The sequence below is a fragment of the Martes martes genome (assembly GCF_963455335.1).
Source record: "Martes martes genome assembly, chromosome: 13".
NCBI lineage: Eukaryota > Metazoa > Chordata > Mammalia > Carnivora > Mustelidae > Martes > Martes martes.
The window spans coordinates 47,307,083-47,325,254 of NC_137901.1; the positions used below are offsets into that span (position 1 = coordinate 47,307,083).

The 18,172-nt window shown below is 49.0% G+C and overlaps 1 protein-coding gene across 1 annotated transcript in view; it reads left to right on the plus strand.

Moving 5' to 3' along the window:
• The window catches only part of NPC1 (NPC intracellular cholesterol transporter 1), a 48,985-nt gene that overhangs the window by 10,449 nt on the left and 20,364 nt on the right, over nt 1-18,172 (plus strand). The window contains exons 2-9 of the mRNA XM_080821258.1: nt 4,633-4,755; nt 6,099-6,205; nt 8,250-8,425; nt 11,206-11,373; nt 11,936-12,185; nt 14,432-14,505; nt 15,029-15,399; nt 16,625-16,851. Coding sequence (XP_080677384.1) covers nt 4,633-4,755; nt 6,099-6,205; nt 8,250-8,425; nt 11,206-11,373; nt 11,936-12,185; nt 14,432-14,505; nt 15,029-15,399; nt 16,625-16,851 — 1,496 coding nt within the window. The remainder of the gene's footprint in view (nt 1-4,632; nt 4,756-6,098; nt 6,206-8,249; nt 8,426-11,205; nt 11,374-11,935; nt 12,186-14,431; nt 14,506-15,028; nt 15,400-16,624; nt 16,852-18,172) is intronic.

Sequence of the window (18,172 nt, forward strand, 5' to 3'; positions counted from 1 at the left end):
TGCCTGATCGGTGTCCACGAGACCTACTGTGAAGAATCGTTATCCTTTGGGTTCGGATCTCTGGGCCCGGAGCACCACCTTAACGAGACGTGTCACGTGGCTGTCAGACCCGGAGTTTCTGATTCTGTTTGCCCTGGAGGTCGGTCATGCTTCTCTGTTCCGTCTGAATGTGGTGACTGACAGCATGCTCACTCTCTGCAGTCCTTGCCAGTGGGCTTTTTCTCTCGTGTGGCTTTTCTCAGGACGTCTGAGCTCATGTCTCCTGGTGAAACACACAGGATATGAAACGGACAGCTTTTAGGTGGACAGCTCAGTGACCCGAAGGACGGCTGGTTCCGTGCAGCCACCGGCCGTCTCCAGCCGTGAGCTCAGGTTTGGTCAGGCGCACTTTGGGCCCCGGCAGACCACAGACATGGCTAGGTTTGTTTCCGCGTTGCTTCCCCAAGTGGGCTTTACGGATGTGAAGTCAGCAGCAGGCGTTCTCGAAGCCTAGTAAAGGCAGTGTTGAGCCACACCTCACTTTTTGAAAAGCAGGTGCTTTGCTTAGAAAGGAGGCGTGTGCTATGTGTGCGAGCTGCTGGTTGCACGGTGCACCCTTGCTGTCAGCGTCAGCTCATGCTGCCCGGACATCCCGAGGATCCTAAGGTGCACCTGTCATCTTGGTCCATAAAGTCTTGACCACCGGCTGTGCCGTGGCCATTTGGAGACTGGAAATCCAGTCATTCCAATGCCAGCTAGGGTCTTGGTGAGATGAGAGTTGAGTGTGGCTCAACCAGGGGTGACTCTGGGAGGAGCCTATGGCATAAGGAACTCTGGCTTCCTGAACAGCCAGGAAGCAGCCAGGCCTTAGGTGGGGTCTGGCTTGGCCATTTTTAGGTGTGGCCTCAGATGAGTCACTCTACCTGGGTAACCAGCAGTTTGCTCTTCTGTACAAGGGTGTTGTTCCAGTACCAGCCTCCCAGAGCTGAGGATTGAGGGATCCAGTGCCTGGATGCTGGGAGAGGCGGCTGCATACCCTCCAGGGAGCCACTGGACCAGTGGAGCTCAGGGAGGGGAGGGGCTGTGCTTGCCTGGGTCCCACAGGCCCATCAGGACCCCAGGGGAGGTGGTGGTCAAGGAATGGCCTTGGCCAGTAACAGGAGTGTGGGGAGTGTCGGGGAGGGAGGCACAAAGGCACAGGGTGGGGCAGGTCCCCCTCAGTATGGGACAGAAGGTAGGGAGGGGTGGGATATGAGCGTGCACACCGGAGTCAGGTGGGGCAGCAGGAAGGTGGATGGAGGTTTTGGAGCATCAGAAAGCTATGGCACCCCAGCTCAGGAAGAGCCCAGCTGGTGGCTGTGTAGGAGGTGGTGGGGGTGGGTGGGGGGTGGTCCACAGGGGAGTAGTGCTCAGGGGAACAAAGGGTGGCTGTGGGCTCAGCAGGCAAGGAAGGGGCACAGAAAGGGCACCTGCACCAGGAGCTTCCCCAGGAGGAGAGATCAGCAGTGGAGGAAGGACTGGTTTCCTTTGGAAGCCTGGGATTGTGGGGCAGGTCACGGGAAGTGCAGATGGAGAGGCATCGGGGTCGTTTGACCAAGAGGGAGGATGAAATCAGAGCAGTGTTTATTGGTAGGAGCAGACGAAAGGATGCACAGGGATGCACAAAGAGGTGAGGCTGAGAAGGTAGAAGAGAGGGTCAGGTGGTGGAGGCCCCTGAGGAGGCCAAGAAATGCTGCACCTGCACCAGCTGGTTTTCAGGTTTTCAGCCCAGGGTGATCAGAGGGAGGGGAGGCGAGAGAGAGCTGAGGGGGGAAAGGAGGGTTCCCCACCAGTGCAGCTGTGCAAGTGAGTGCACCCATGCCCGCGCCTCGTGCAAGGTAGGGCGGGGAGGCGGTGTGGTGCTAGACTGAGGACCTAAGTTATGCAGTTGATTACACTTTATTCAGAGTCTCTTTCTGGAACTGGAATGTTCTGGTTTGAATTGTGACTCTGCCACTCTTATACGAATCAGCTTCTCTGTGCCTCCCATTTCCTCATCTGTAAAATGGGTATGATAGCAACTCTGTCATCAGTTTGTTCATCAGGATTAATTGCATTAATATATGAAGAGCAGTGAAACAGTGTCTAGCACATAAGCAAATGGCTTCTAAGTGGCTTTGGGCCCCATTGGGTTGGGGGTGCTTCTAGAGGCAGGACGACCTTGGGAAGCAAACCTACAAGCATTGAGTCAAGCACAATTTTCCTGAGCCCAAAGAAATGTCAGGTGTTTTACTTCAGGTCTTTAGGACATTTACTGAGGTCCCAGCAGTTAGAAGACGGTAATCATTCCTTGTGTTGGATTGTATAGTGCTTTTGAGTTTACCAGGTAATTCCACATATAGTCCTGTATCCGATCTTTGCAGCAAACCTGTGAGATTGGCGGCCGTTACGAGCCATTCTCGGAGCAGAACTGCTCGGCACAGGCCAGGGACCTGCCCCACGTGCTGTCAGGCTCGGCGTGCACATTGAGAGCCTCCTGGGTTCTGAGGATCAGAACCCGGGGCTCCTGACCTTCCCCCACTCCCCTGTCCCACCTCTATTCTGCCGGACTATGGAAACTTCGCATTGAAATAAGAGCTATGGGTTATAATGGATGACTGCGAACCACAGTGTGCTGGGCCTTTACTTTGTTTCATAGCACTGAACACTGAGAAAAGGGAACCGAGACTCCAGACCCGCCTCCCGTTAGTCATGCCAGAGTCGTGGTTTGTTGACTGGGTTTCTCTCTCTGCGGTGGGTGACTTGCCAGGGTGCCCCAGGCCCGGGCTGCTTGCCCCTTGGGTCTTTTGAGCATTCTGCAAGGTCTGGGGGTGAGGGGCCACTTGTGTTTAAATGTCAGTATCAGCAGTTATGCCACCTTCTTTGCAAAAAAGGCAGAAAGCCTTTTCAAATGTCAGTAGATGGATAATTTCCTTTTAGTTGTAAAACTGGAGTTTTGGAAAAAGCAGTACTTTCCCTGGAATCGCTAGGTTCGTGGCCTAATTGCTGCAATTCTTTTTAAATCAAAATGGTGGTGGAATTTTGCAACTTCTTGGCAAGTTTGATATGTGGCATTGTTGAATACTTGTCACTTCCTCCTTTGTATAATTTCCCTTCCTTGTGGGTAAACATATAACTTTTAATGAGTCCCGATAGGAGTAAGTGATGGTTTCTGTTTTAAAATATCTGGAGGGGCACCTGGGTGGCTCAGTGGGTTAAAGCCTCTGCCTTCGGCTCAGGTCGTGATCCCAGGGTGCTGGGATTGAGTCCCGAGTCGGGCTCTCTGCTCGGCGGGGAGCCTGCTTCTCGCTTTCTCTCTGCCTGCCTCTCTGCCTACTTGTGATCTCTGTCAAATAAATAAATAAAATCTTTAAAAGATAAAATGTCTGGAGAATGAGAGGCGCTAGGTGGCTTAGTCGATTAGGCATCCGACTCTTGGTTTCGGGTCGTGATCTCAGGGTCTTGGGATGGAGCCCTACAGCAGGCTCTACAGTCAGCTGGGAGTCTGCTTGGGATTCTCTCCCTCTCCCTCTGACCTTCCTGCGCTTATGCACTCTCTCTCAAATAAATAAATAAATCTTAGCATATCTGAAGAATGAATTAAGTCTTTCTGAGCCCTTCGATTCCCCTGCACATACACACCCCAGCCTCCTGTGAGCTGTTTTTTCTTTCATGTTTTTAGCATTTCGGGAGCCCATGGTGAGATTTGTGTCTTGATGCTGGAGACCAGCAGACGGACTGACCTTCTTGCCTGTGTGCTGGTCATGAGCCACTGGTGCTGGAGAGAATTCACTCTGTTGCTTCTATTCAGATTTTTTTAATGGCTTTTCCATGAGGTGTCCTGGGAGTCATGGTTGCTTCTGGATAATTTTTGTTTCCCTGTGGGACAGATGATTGCAAGCCCGTCAGGCCCGTGGCCCTGGCCAGCGTGGCTGAGCTCGCTGACTATGCTGATTCACGCTGCACCCTCCTCCCCTTCCCAGCTTTCTGACAGCCTTGTGACTCTCACATGGGGAATATGAGTTGAGTGGCCCTTGAGAAACCTCCATGGAGGAGTTGAACATTTTTCTTTGAAGATTGCTGAGGTGGTTTTCCTTAAAGTTAGCACATGCCTTGCTTTCTCAAATCTTGAGGACGAGGTGTTTATTGTCATTCCTTCTTAGGGTTTGTTGGTGTTCTGGGTTTTGCTTTTCATGTTACTCATGATGTGCTGATATTATTTAACCTAAATATATGTGGAAATGTTCCTTTGTTATTTGGAGCTAGTTTCACATGCAGAGGTGCAAAAATAGGGCCTTAATAATTGCAGACTCACATACTATCTTGCTTTTTTTCCTCTACACGGATTTTTAGTGATCTTTCAGGAAGTATAGCTTCCTTTCATCAACAAATTGGCAGGAAGTAGAAACCATGTAAATAATTTCTAGAACCCCCTTAACTGACTGTCTTGATAAGCCCATTGTGGGCATCTGGTCTATTTTAATTATTATTTTTCAAAACATTAACTACCCAGTGCCTCTTGCTGCCACTTCAATTTGCGGGTAACGTTGAAAGGTTCTGCACTGGTGTTTCGTTGTTGAAATTTCCCTTACCCTTTGAGGCCCTGATGGATGGAGTTTTGTGTCGACTCTGTAGGTGTTGGCACAGTCCTGCGTGTGGTATGGAGAGTGTGGAATTGCGTCTGGAGACAAGAGGTACAACTGCCAATATTCCGGGCCACCAAAACCCTTGCCAAAGGACGGGTATGATTTAATGCAGGTAAGTTTGCTGTCGGTGGCACTGGGAACACAAGATGCTAATGAGAGATCCTCTGTAATTATCCCATAAATATCGGTGGTGGGGTGGGGCTGAAACTAACAGGCTTAAATCTTATCCCAAACGCTTATCTGGGGTGCACCTGGGGTGCACCGTGGCACAGAAGATAACATAATTCCGGGGTAGAATTTCCCTGGGGCTGACTTTATGCCTTTCTCATAGTTTCCCCACAGCAAGTTACTACTGAGGGACTGACCTTGGTACCTAAGTGTGGCTCTTTGCAGCTTCTTGAAAATGTACTAGAAGTTTGCTTTTTTTTCTGGTTCCTGGGTTTCATGACTCAAATCAGTGAGGCCGCTAGGTAGCTGTGACTCCCTTGTCCTCGGTTTAGTGATTCCTCCATTTTCCACCCAGAATCTGTGAGCTTTGTTTGCTACCAGGATTCTGTTCTCTGCTGTCTTGCTTACCATTCCTGATACACTGGGATATTAGAGAAGAACTGGAAAAATCCAGGGGAAAAGACTGGTTCTAGAGCCTTAAGTAATGTAAAATCAAGTTGACTTGGGGCACCAGGCCTCCTCTACCTACATGCTGCTTTCATCAGAATTATGAAGGACATCTGACTTTCCTGGGAGTAACCAGTGAAAGTAGTAAATAGCATTTGGGTTAAACTTAAACATAAAACCTAAGAGGTAAAACTGATTGTCAAGGGAGGAGGGTGAGCTTCCAAATAAGAAAAAAATTCGAGGGGCGCCTGGGGGGCTCAGTCGGTTTACGTGTCTGTCTTCAGCTCAGGTCATGATCTCAGGGCCCTGCGATCGAGCCCCACATTGGGCTCCCTGCTCAGCAGGGAGTCTGTTCTCCCTCCTGCTTGTGCTCTCTGTCTCAAAAAAATGAATAAAAATCTTTAAAAAAATTTTTTTTTGAAATATTTCTACTGCCTCTATTTTTGCCACTCCCTCTTTTATAAATAATAACTTTGTTAGCCTTTTATTGTTTTAAACATTGTATTTACGTACTTATTTGAGAGAGAGACTGAGAGGGCGCACACACACAGGTAGGGGGGAGAGGGAGAAACATACTCCCCGTTGAGCAGGGAGCCTGAATTCCAGCCTGACCCGTACTCAATCCCAGTGCCCTGGAATCGTGACTTGGGCCCAAGGCAGACGCTTAACTGACTGAGCCACCCAGCCGCCCCCAATTTGAAAGCCTTTTAAAAGAATCCTGCAAGAACTTTGCAGACACATACCTTGCTTACCTAAAAAAAGGACTGTGTGAATAAAATGGTCTTATTTCATTGAGGAATGTGTATCCTTATTTGACTTTGCTGCTTTCTCACCCAAAAGGAGCTCTGTCCGGGCTTCTTCTTTGACAACATCAGCGTGTGCTGCGACGTGCAGCAGCTGCGGACCCTGAAGGATAGCCTGCAGCTGCCTCTGCAGTTTCTGTCCAGGTAGGCTGGCCGCCCAGCATGCACACAAAAACGGGTTTGGAGCGCTTGTTAACCAGGGACATTCTGATTTCCTCCTAAGTTAGTTTTTGTGTTATTTCAATATAATATATTTCAATAATATAAGTCCTAGCCTTAGGACTTCTCAGAAATCAAGCATAATTTCTTGATAAAGTAAAAGTCACCAGACTTCATCGTCTTTCCAGTTCCATGCAGAGCAGAGGCGTGGGCTTCCTCTGAGACAGCCCCATCCCAAGGGGTTCTGCACTGTGAACTGGGTCCTTTCACTCTCGAGCCTCTGGGTGCTGTGCAGAGGAGGAGAGGTTCAGGTGGTCCTGCCATGTCTTTGATGAGAGATCCCCCCTCCACGAGGTCCTCTGCGTGGCTGTCCTCCCCTCCCTGCCCCTGGATGGCACAGGGCTCTCTCCCCCTGCAGTGACTTGAGATGCTAGAGTCCCAGCCATCCTTAGAACTGGCCTTTGGTAGCTGTTAACAAGATTGTTCTGGCAGAGTTGGCTGGTTTTGTCAAAATTAGTCCACTATCCAGGCTGTTCTCTATGACCAGGGCTGTGAAAAGGGTTGCGTGGTAGATGTTCTCCTCGAAGTTTACTCACTGGTTCTCAAATGTGCAAAAGAGCAAGCTGGTGGGGGTCTGTAGAACAGCACCTCATGGTATCTTTCTAAATTTTTTACCCTGAAGCACCCTGATAAAGGTGGGTGGGAGGGACATGGGAAGAAGGGAAGCCCTTGTCTGTGCGCATAGCGTGGCGGGTGACAGGACTGTCAGCATCCACTAAGGAAACCCTGCTTCTTCCCAGAGGTTTAAATTGGCAATATGGGGTGGAAAACCACCCCTAAACTGTACTTTCGGGGCAGCCTACCGTAGAGTAGATCAGAAAGTCGAGAATCTCATCAGTGCAGCATACCCCACGGAAGGCTAGGGGATGTTGATGGAGCGAGGCTGAAGCCCTCATTCAGTCAGAATACATTTATTTAGCACCCCCTCTAGACAAGCGCTATAGACATAAGGATAACCAAGATCAAGAGATAACCACATGTTCCTCCTGTTGTCAGCTCTCTTTGTAATAGCGAATCATGAGACACTAACATAGGGAATATGGTGCAACTATCAAAATCGATGATTGCAGAGATTAAATGTGGTAACATGGCAAGAGTTTGTAATCCATAGAATGTGGTCGAAATCTGTGCACCCCAGGAGCAGTTTCCATTAGGATGGTGTAATTGTGGTTCCTGTGCTTGTCACGGGAAGCACAGGACTCCTGAAGGCATGTCTGCTCCCTCACTAGACCAAGGGCATTGCAGGCCGGGACCACCTCCCCTGTTCTGGATCTGGCACCTGGACTGGATCAGAGTCGAGAGTGACTGCGATTTGGCTGTGCTGCGAGAATGCAGGTGTAATGAAGCAGCAGTTTCTGTAGATAACAGTGAATCCGACTGGGGAGCCAGTTCTGCCACCCAACAGGTCAATATTAGGAGCTTCAACCGTGAACCTGAAGGGGAGCAGTCTGTAGTTCTCATGAAAACCCATGGCTTCTGCAGTGCGTACAGTCGGAGAATGCCTCCGCTGTCCTTACAGCTTCTCCTCAAGCCGCAGGGAAATCCTCTTGTGTTTAAAGAGGGCCAAGAGATTACCTGGGGCTTGAAAAAAGCCCCCCAGTAGGAAGGTGAACATTCTAACGTGTGACTCTCATTTTTCCCTTGTTTTTCTTCTTCATCAGAATTGTCACCGTGACGCTCCCTAGTCGCTTTAGCTTCAATACAAAACATGTTCATATATTACAAAACACAGAATTCAGAGAAGCATTTTTCTCTTTCTGAAATTACACCTGGACAACATATGTGTAGTACTTGAGGCAGTTTTTAAAGAGACCTCCGGCTTTGGGTTGAGAATGACTGGATTTAAGACATCCTTTGGTATTTGTCGCTTTATTATAAATTTTAAATGTTCTTTGCTTCTTGTAAATCATGTTTTTGCTGGCCCTATTATCTGTGAGATCAGACAAAATATAGTTTACTTTTTCTTTAGATGTCCATCCTGTTTTTATAACCTAATGAACCTGTTTTGCGAGCTGACGTGTAGCCCCCGGCAAAGTCAGTTTCTGAATGTTACAGAAACTGAAGATTATGTTGATCCTGTTACAAACCAGACGAAAACAAACGTAAAAGAATTACAGTACTATGTTGGAGAGAGTTTTGCCACTGGTGAGTAAACTTCTAATTATTCCTTTTTTTATAGTTGATCAGGACAGTGGATTTATTTGTTCTTTTTGGTTGTTAGCTATGTGAAAGGGATAACTTTTAATTCCGTTGGCCCATGAAGCACGAATTGTTGCTTCATGTTTATCTAGACTTGAACTACAACCCGTAAAACAATCTCTTTAAAGTACTTGCTTAACTCCTTCCTAAGTTTCCACATAGAAATTTTTAGGGCATGCGAGCTTATTTCTGTACACTTTAGAAGCCATTAGAACTTTGTTTCTAGTGGATTTGAATCATGTAACTTCTGAGTTGTTGCAAAACTTGAGGAGAGGGTGTGGAAGGGAAAGTAGAGGAGGGGAGGTTTGACTATGAAGAAACACATTACCATAAGGGAGAGTAAGCAGGTATAATAGCGGGAGAAAGGGATCTACAGCAACTAGAAATCATAGGACAGTCTGAGAAAGACCATCTAGCATCTGTTGAAAGTGATTGAAATCAGAGTTCTGATGTTTGTGTTAAGGGCAGTGAGGCTTGTTTAGTACTGTGACAGTGGGTACAATCATGATACATTTGCCAAAACTCATAGAATGTACTGCACCTAGTGTGAACCCTAAAATAGACTATGGGCTTTGGGTGACAGTGGTCTGTCATCGTAGGTTTATCAGGTGTAACAAACGCACCACTGGGCACTGTTAATGGTGGCGAGGTTGTGCTTGTGTTGAGCAGGAGTTATATGAGAATTCTGCCCAATTTTACTGTGAACCTAAAACTCCTCTTTAAAAAAAAAAATTTGAGAGAGTGAGCAGAGAGCACATGTGGGGAGGGGGAGGGGCAGAGGGAGCCAGAAAAGCAGACTCACTGCTGAGTGGGACCCAGATGTGGGGCTCAACCTGAGCCCAAGGCAGATGCCCAACCGAGCCACCCAGGCACCCCATCTAAAACTCCTTTTTAAGAAGTCCATTAAAAAATAAATAGGGGCCCTGGGCGGCTCAGTCGGTTGGATGTCTGCCTTGGGCTCAGGTCATGATCTCAGGGTCCTGGAATCAAGCCCCGAATCAGGCTCCCCACTCAGCAGGGAATCTGCTTATCCCTCTCCCTCTGCCCCTTCCCCCACTCATGCTTGCTCACACTCTCTCAAATAAATAAAGCTCATAAAAAATAAGTAATTAGAGGCACTAAATGCTAACTCAGAGGGGAATGGATAAACATTGGAGCATAGTCATAGTCTATAATAGAATAGTTAAAACTTAAATGTGTGAATTAGTTGTATCACTCAAATGACCTAAAAAACTGAAAATAAGTTACAGGATATATGTAGCATGTTTTTTATATTAAATAGTACTGCATATCTATGGGTACAACATACCATGAAAATACATAAACGTGCATAGGAAACATCAAATTCAGGTTGTGGTTTACCTTCAGGAAGAGCGAGTATTCATAGGGAAGGGGTTCAGGGGACTTCAGATAGGTGAACTATACGGTAGGCCAATTCTATTTCAATAAAACTTAAAAAATCCATATATAAATATAGCATAGAAAAACTATAAAACTCCAAAGACTAGTCTCTTAAAAAGAAGTAGAAAAAAGATAGGAATCGTTTTAAAAGAATGCCATTTGGAGATTTCCTGACCAGCAGTGACAGAGGCCGGAAGGTAGTGGAATCCTCATGGTCCTAAGGAGGTCATTCCACCCGAACTGCCTTTCAAGAGTGAGGGTAAAACACAATGAGTTTATTAAGTTTCTCCTTAGAGTTTAGGGAAGAAGATCCTGGGACGTTTCTAACAAGTAGGTGTGCTGTCTAAAACGGGGTGTCTCTCAATCAGATGGGGGCCCCCAGGTGTGGGACGAGGACCAGCTGGAAGCCAGTGGCACGGACAGTGAAAAAAAATCACCTAAGGCAGAATAAAGGGGACAGAAGTCTGCATGGTGGGAGCGGGGGAGCAGCAGGCTGGACAGCAGAGGAGAGAGGGGCTGTCTGCAAGGAGGCAGTGGCTGGGGCTGCTTTTAAAGGGAGGAGATGAGGTGGTATGGCGAGTATGGAACTCTCCCTTTGTTGGTAGCTGGGCCTGGTTGTAAGTAGCCCGCTGGTCAGTTAGGGCTTGGGGGTAGGGGGCGGGTCACCTGCTGGCCCCTGGAGCATGCCTCTGCTCCAGCCTGCCACCTGTGACCGGCCTCTGTGGTGGGCACTGGTAAGTGAGTGTTAATACAGGACCCCCTTACGGCTGCTTTGTTATGTGCAAGAGGTCATTGACATTGCCCTTATTTCGTGTGTTGTCTTTTTGTGCACTAAAACAGAGACAAAAAAGAGCAGTAGTAGGTTCATTCACACGTGACCTCCGCCCTAAAACCAAATTCCTCCTCAGAGTTCCAAACTCCAGCCGTGGGGTGTCCTGCCCCAGATTTGTGGAACCAGCTTCACTGACTGCAAACACACTCGGGTTCTTGCTTCTCCTTCCCTCAGCCTCCACTTGTTCTCTATAGTGGTGATAAGACTTATCTGAGCTACGGGGATCATGTAAAGCCTTTCCTGTGTATTTTTTATGTTTTTTTAAGTTACTTGGAATCTAGCCCAGCGTGTTGCTGGCAGGGTGAGAAGTCTGTGTCAGGGGTAATCTCCACTCCTGCCCTGGGTGTTTACTGTTCCACCCACCGGCAAGGGGCTTCTGGGTGCGGGGCTGATGGCTGCGTCCGCATTCGAGGTGCCTTTTGTAAGATCTCCCCCCAACCCCGTGACTAAAGCAGCATGGTGTCTCAGCCCTTTCCCCTCCTTCCTCTGCCAGCCATGTACAACGCCTGCCGGGACGTGGAGGCCCCCTCCAGTAATGACAAAGCCCTGGGGCTCCTGTGTGGGAAGGACGCAGGGGCCTGCAACGCCACCAACTGGATCGAGTACATGTTCAATAAGGACAACGGCCAGGCGCCTTTCACCATCACGCCCATTTTCTCAGGTAGACTCCCAAGCCTGGGAACCTTAATCTGCAACAGGAAGATAAACAGATTCAGGTAACTAGTTCCTGGACTTTCCAGGAGTGAGAGAGCTAAGTGGAACATTCTCTCCCCGCCCCTGGTTAATTGAGGGGGCTGGCAAGGAGCATGGAGGAGGAGGAATTGCCTTCAGGTGTTGCTACCCAGTTGAAAGAATGAGTCCAGGTTTTTGTTTTGTATTAAAACAAAAAACAAAAAACAAAAAACCCAAAGCATTACAGAGGACTTTTAAGGAGCCCCGCGATCCTGGTAGACTCACTCCTCCATGGAGTTGTACCGTGGAATATGGGGTGCTCCGACCTCAGGGACAAACCTGTGCCCGAAGTTATTGGCAGGAACTCACACTTCTGCAGGACAGGGCAGCAAAACCTCATGCAATCACACGGAAGCCTCCCGTCCTTTTTGCTCTTACGGTAGTGGTCCATGTGTCGTCCGTGTGCTTTATCACTGGGTTTCAATATCATCGAATGCAGAATTTGTCATTTGTTTCCCTGAGATATTCATTCAAGCCCATCCCCCCTGCAGATCTTCCGGCCCATGGGATGGAGCCCATGAACAACGCCACCAAGGGCTGTGACGAGTCTGTGGACGAGGTCACGGGGCCGTGCAGCTGCCAAGACTGCTCGGCCGTGTGTGGCCCCAGGCCCCAGCCGCCACCCCCTCCGGCTCCCTGGAGAATCTTGGGCCTGGACGCCATGTACGTCATCATGTGGACCACCTACGTGGCGTTCTTGCTTGTCTTCTTTGGAGCAGTATTTGCTGTGTGGTGCTATAGGTGAGCAGTTCCGTGTGATCCCCAGGGCGAGAAGAGCAGGGTGATCCAGGTGGCCCTTCCAGCTTGCGCCTGGCAGTCCTTGGCTAATGAGGCCAAGAAACAAGTATCACGTGAATACACTCTGTGATTGCGTGTGTCCTGGGTTTAATTAGTAGGCAGTCAGAGGCCTGCTGAGACGTTTAAACATTTGAAGTTGGTTTTGTGATTTATTCAAATCGCTGAGTGATTTTTTAAAGCACTGTGCATTAATCACCCATTCCTTAACAGCCCTTCTTAGCTGAATCTGATTCAAATCTGATCAAATGCAATACTGTCTACAATCCTTTTATTTTTTTATTTTATTTTAAAAGATTTTTATTTATTTATTTGACAGAGAGAGATCACCAGTAGGCAGAGAGGCAGGCAGAGAGAGAGAGGAGGAAGCAGGCTCCCTGCTGAGCAGAGAGCCCGACGTGGGGCTCGATCCCAGGACCCTGAGATCATGACCTGAGCCGAAGATAGAGGCTTAACTCTCTGAGCCACCCAGGCACCCTACAATCCTTTTAGATTCACAATGAGGAAGTCCATTTTCTTAACTTTTATTTTGAAATAATGCTAGACTGAACATGAGGGTGCAAAAATAGAGTTTATATGTATCCTTTACACAGCTTCCCCTAAAGTTACGACTTCTGTCACTTGTAGTATGTAATTATCAGAACCGCAGAAATGACGCTGGTGTAGCTGTATTAGCTAAACCACACACTTCGTTCAACTATTACCAGGAAAACCTTCCTCTGCCGCCCTTGTTCTGTTAAGGACCCCACTCCGCGTTCACTTTCTGTTCACTACTGTATCCCAGTCCGTGACCGATTTTCTGAAGTTTTTTATGGCCTTGACACTTCTGATGAGTCCTGGACAGTTATTTTGTAGAATGTCCCTCCGTAGGCTTTATCTGATAGATCTTTTTCTGATCTGATCTCGTGATCAGATTGAGGCTGTGTGTTTGTGGCAAGAGCACCACAGAAGTGATGAGTCTTTCTCAGCATCTCATTTGGGGGCTGCACGATCTCACTGCATCTCCCCACTGGTGATACGAACCTTGGTCACTGGGTGGAGAGGGTGTCTGCTGCGTTTCTCTCCTACAGAGTTGCCCCTTCTCCCTTTGGAGTTGATCAATATCTGAAGGGAGATGGGTCAGAACTGGGCTAATACCTCGTTTCTCCTAAAACTGTCCACTGACTGTAGCGTCCATTGGTGGCTCTTGTCTGCAGCGGGTACTGCTGGGGCATTTGCCTGGTAGTGATTTGGTGCTTTGGTGGTTTTGTATCTCTTCTGCCTTTATGAATTGGACTTACTCTGTACAAACAGTTATCCTTCCTGCTCTAATTAATTATTGATTCAATTATATTTACATCAGGGAATTTTTTTTTTTTTTTTTTTTAATTTTGTGGGCTCTGGTCAACACTGCCATTTGTCCCGCTGCTCAGATGTTTCCAGTTTAGACCATCGAGAGCACCTTCTGGTTGACTCCTGTGTTTTGTTTTTACCTTGGCCCCACCTTTGTCAAGCCTGTCCTTAGTTTCTGGAATCACAAGATGTTCCAGACTCATCTCATATCTTCCCTGCCCCAGCCTGGAATCCACCTCTTCCGCAGGGAGCCCTGGTTCCTTGTGTTGGAGACTGATGTTGAGAACGATGCCCTAGGCACTAGGAATGCACATTGCCGCTGCAGCGCTGTGTTCGCTGCTTTTAAAGGACCTAAAGTCTTAAACCTAAATGAAGGCTACAAGGTGAAACTATCCTTTGTTAATCTGTTTTTTAAATACCTTCTAAGGGGCGCCTGCGTCCCTTAGACGCACAGTCGGTTAAGTGTCTGACTCTTGGTTCAGCTCAGGTCATCATCTCAGGGTCGTGAGATCGAGCCCTGCATCAGGCTCTGTGCTCAGTGTAGAGTCTGCTAAAGTTTCCTGCTCCCTCTACCTCCCCCACCCCACCCCCATCTCTGTGCTTTTGCTCTCCCACTCTATCTCAAATAAATAAATCCTAAAAAAACAAAACAAAACAAAAACCTTCTTAAATTTTCTCCTGAGACTGGTGAGCAGGACTTAGAACAAGGGAAGCGGGGTGGCGGGCGGGGGAAGGCAGCAGTCAAGGAAGAAGAAAACAGAATAAGGAAGTTAGCTTCTAATGGGGTTACAGGACTGTCAGAAAAATAGCCTCATATGATGAAGGTCCCCTAATACTGCTTACATGCTTTTATTTTTCAGAAAACGCTATTTTGTCTCCGAGTACACCCCCATTGACAGCAACATTGCTTTCTCCGTAAATGCCGGTGACAAAGGTAGGCAGCTCTGTACTTACACGGTTAGGATCGTGTGGGCTCAGTTGTTGGGGTCTCCTGCAAGCGTTTATGCACCAGGTCTGGGCCAGGCCCTGTGCTTGTGTCAAGGACACGGCTGAGATCCCGACAGACCAGTCCTTGCCTCTGTGGCAGTAGCCGTCTGGTCGGGCTAGCAGATGGGAACCAGGTACCAAGTACCTACAGGAGGATAATTAGGTACCGAGGCAAGAGCTGGAGGGGCTGGCATAGCGGGCAGAGAGCAGGGGCAACCACAGAGCTGGATGGGCCCCACTGTGGACAGAGTGCTCAGAGCACTTACCCCTGTATGGGGATGGCTGTCATGGTGGGCAGGCCAGGAGGGTGGCTTCCTACACGGGTAGGTGCTGAGGGTCGGGGTCGGGGGAGCAGCGCAGGATCTCCTGCCACCCCCGGGGCAGGCTCGGTGCCCATCCCCGTGTCATTCCGACTCTCAGGATTCACTTGGCTCTTAACCTCCTGCCTCCCTTCCCGTCCGCTCTTGCAGGGGAGGCGTCCTGCTGTGACGCACTTGGGGCGGCATTCGAGGGCTGGCTGAGGCAGCTCTTCTCCCAGTGGGGCTCCTTCTGCGTCCGCAACCCGGGCTGCATCGTCTTCTTCTCCCTGGCCTTCATTGCCGCCTGTTCGTCAGGCCTGGTGTTCGTCCGGGTCACGACCAACCCGGTGGACCTGTGGTCAGCCCCCGGCAGCCAGGCGCGCCAGGAGAAAGAGTACTTCGACACACACTTCGGGCCCTTCTTCCGCACGGAGCAGCTCATCATCCAGGCCCCCCACACCAGCACGCACACGTATCAGCCGTACCCCTCTGGCTCCGACGTGCCCTTTGGACCCCCGCTCGACAGAGGGATCTTGCACCAGGTAACGTGCTCTTAGCAGACATTGGTCCTGGGAGCCCGAGGTTGTGCTGACCAGCTTTTCCATGTGGACCATGTCGAGGGGTCCACCTGCTATGGGGTTGGGGCTGAACGTAGTGGGAGAGCTCGAAGACCCAACAGTGGGGAAGGAAAGGGGCTTTTTGTTTACTTCTCAAGAAAGCAAACGGTGGATGTTGAACTTACTGAAAACTTGACTGTAGATGGCTTTTGTACTTCCTTCATGTAGCAGGGCTGGGTTCTTTCTCGAAATCAAGATGCAGAGTGTATTTATAATTCACCTTAGTACATTTTTTCCTTGGTAATTGAAAAGGAATGTGCCAGGACCCCAAGGAGTGAAGCCTCTTGTGCTGTGCTGGGGACCCAGGGAGGAGCCATGCTGAGCCCCCCTGCAGGAAAGAAGTTATCCTTGCCTGAATGCGGGCCCCAGCCTGCATTTGGTAAGAGCTGCATTCGGAACAAGATCCGCCCTGCTCTCTTACAGACGCCTTCAAACCTTCCCACTTTCCCTGGTTGCACTTGGCTAGGAGAACTCGATCTATGAACAACTGGCATCCTGCAGATTTTTTTTTTTTTTTTAATGAACGTTGCACAATCACGTGATCTTCCCTTTAAATATGGTTCTTGCCTACAGAAAGTGTGGTATCTGGAAAAAACATCAGAGTGGTCTCAAGACTTTAACAGTCTTTTCTCTGCCCAGTGACTATCTGTTGCTTTTCCCCAGCTTGTTGCAAAAGATGTGCAGTGTAGTCGTTTACCTCCAGGAACGCATTCTCTGTTAGAAAGTACGGGAATGTACGTGAATGAAGGTGGCACAGAGCGAGGCAGTAGGGGGCATTTTGTCGGTAAGGGGTAGTGTGTCAGGAGGACAGGGCACATTGTCCCCATCTCCCCTCTGTGGCCCTGTGGTTGACCTCTGCAGGGAGGTGAAAGGGGAGCTGTTTGTGTGTCTGGCACTGAGTTCTGTCCTGGTGATGGTGTCCCCTCCCGCCTCTCGGGACGCCTCTCAGCAGGGTTTCTCTCCCAGCTGGCCATCTCTAAGAGGGGGCCCCAGGTGCTGTCACATATGTTCCCACAGTATGTCTTAGTCCTCTCCCTTGTGTGAGGAAGCATTTTCCCCAAATGCTTTTTACCGTCTGACCTGTCAGGGCATTAGTCACCATCTGAGAGAAATCTGATGTGTTTCTGGATTTGTTTTTAAAATCTTTCAGGTTCTTGACTTACAAACTGCCATTGAAAACATCACTGCCTTTTACAACAACGAGACCGTGACACTTCAGGACATCTGTGTAGCCCCTCTCTCACCCTATAACAAGAACTGCACCATCATGAGCGTGTTGAATTACTTCCAGAACAGCCATTCCATGCTGGACCACGAAGTAGGCGATGACTTCTTCGTGTACGCAGATTACCACACGCACTTGCTATACTGCGTACGGTACGTGGTGGGAGATGGTCATTCCTTCATCCCCCTGACGTGGGGGCACTTGCTTTTACTACACGCTGTCGTTGGTGCCAGAAACCCAGCAGCAAGCACACAGCATGGCCCTGTCCTGTGAAGCGCACGCTCTCGTGGAGGGAGGCCAACACCAAATAAATAGACAGATGCTCTGATGCCGGGTAGAGATGAGAGATTTGGAGAAATTAAGCCTGGCAAGGAGATGAGTGCAGTGGAGTGTGCTGCTTTAGATGGGTGGACACCGGCTCACACGGAGAGGAGAGGAGGGAGCCTGTGAATATCGGAGGGGAAAGTGTTCCAGTGACACAGGCAACAAGTACAAAGGTCCTGGGGTGGGAGTGTTCATGGTGTATAAGCAAGGAATGGCAGGTACCACTCAGCATTTAACTTGTGCCTGGAATGATAACGCATAGTTGCATCTGCCATACCACCAGTGGTATCACAGTAACAAAACTGTAACAAAACCAGAAGCTTGTAGTGCTTTTTCTTGTCTTTCAGATAAGAATTTATACCATGATATCAAATTATTTTTAAAATGTCGGGTGGCTTGGTTGGTTAAGCGTCCACCTCTTGGTTTCAGCTCAGGCGTGGAGTCTGCTGGAGATTCTCTTCCTTTCCCTCCCCTTCCCCTCTACCTCTCTCAATGCATGTGTGTACACACTCACTATTGCTCTCTCAGAATAAAATGAAATAAAATGTGTGGTGTCCCCTTGAGAAGTGGGGATAGGATTGGTGCACAGTTTAGACCAGAGGGCAGTGAAGCTGCTTCCCATTGGAGGCCTGTCCAGCTGGGCAGGCTGCAGTTACCATGTGCATTAGTCACAGTGCTTGGCGACCTGCGGGGTGATCTTCAGGCCTGTGCCTGTAGCAGGGAGAGCAGCCTGCCCTTGGTAGGCCTGCTGTCCCTGAATGCCCTCACGTGGCCTAGAGACCATCGTTCAGCCAGCCAAACAACCACCCTGGCTTTTGGGTCACCTTGGGGACAGAGAAATTATTCCTTGTCACTTTTTTTTTTTTAAAGATTTTATTTATTTGACAGAGAGAGATCACAAGTAGGCAGAGAGGCAGGCAGAGAGAGAGGAAGGGAAGCAGGCTCCCTGCTGAGCAGAGAGCCCGATGCGGGACTCAATCCCAGGACCCCGAGATCATGACCTGAGCCGAAGGCAGAGGCTTAACCCATTGAGCCACCCAGGCGCCCCTCCTTGTCACTTTTTTAAAAGATCTGTTTATTTTAGAGAGGGCAAGAGTGTGCGCGAGAGTCGGGGGAGGCACAGAGGGAGAGAGACACGGGGTGCGATCT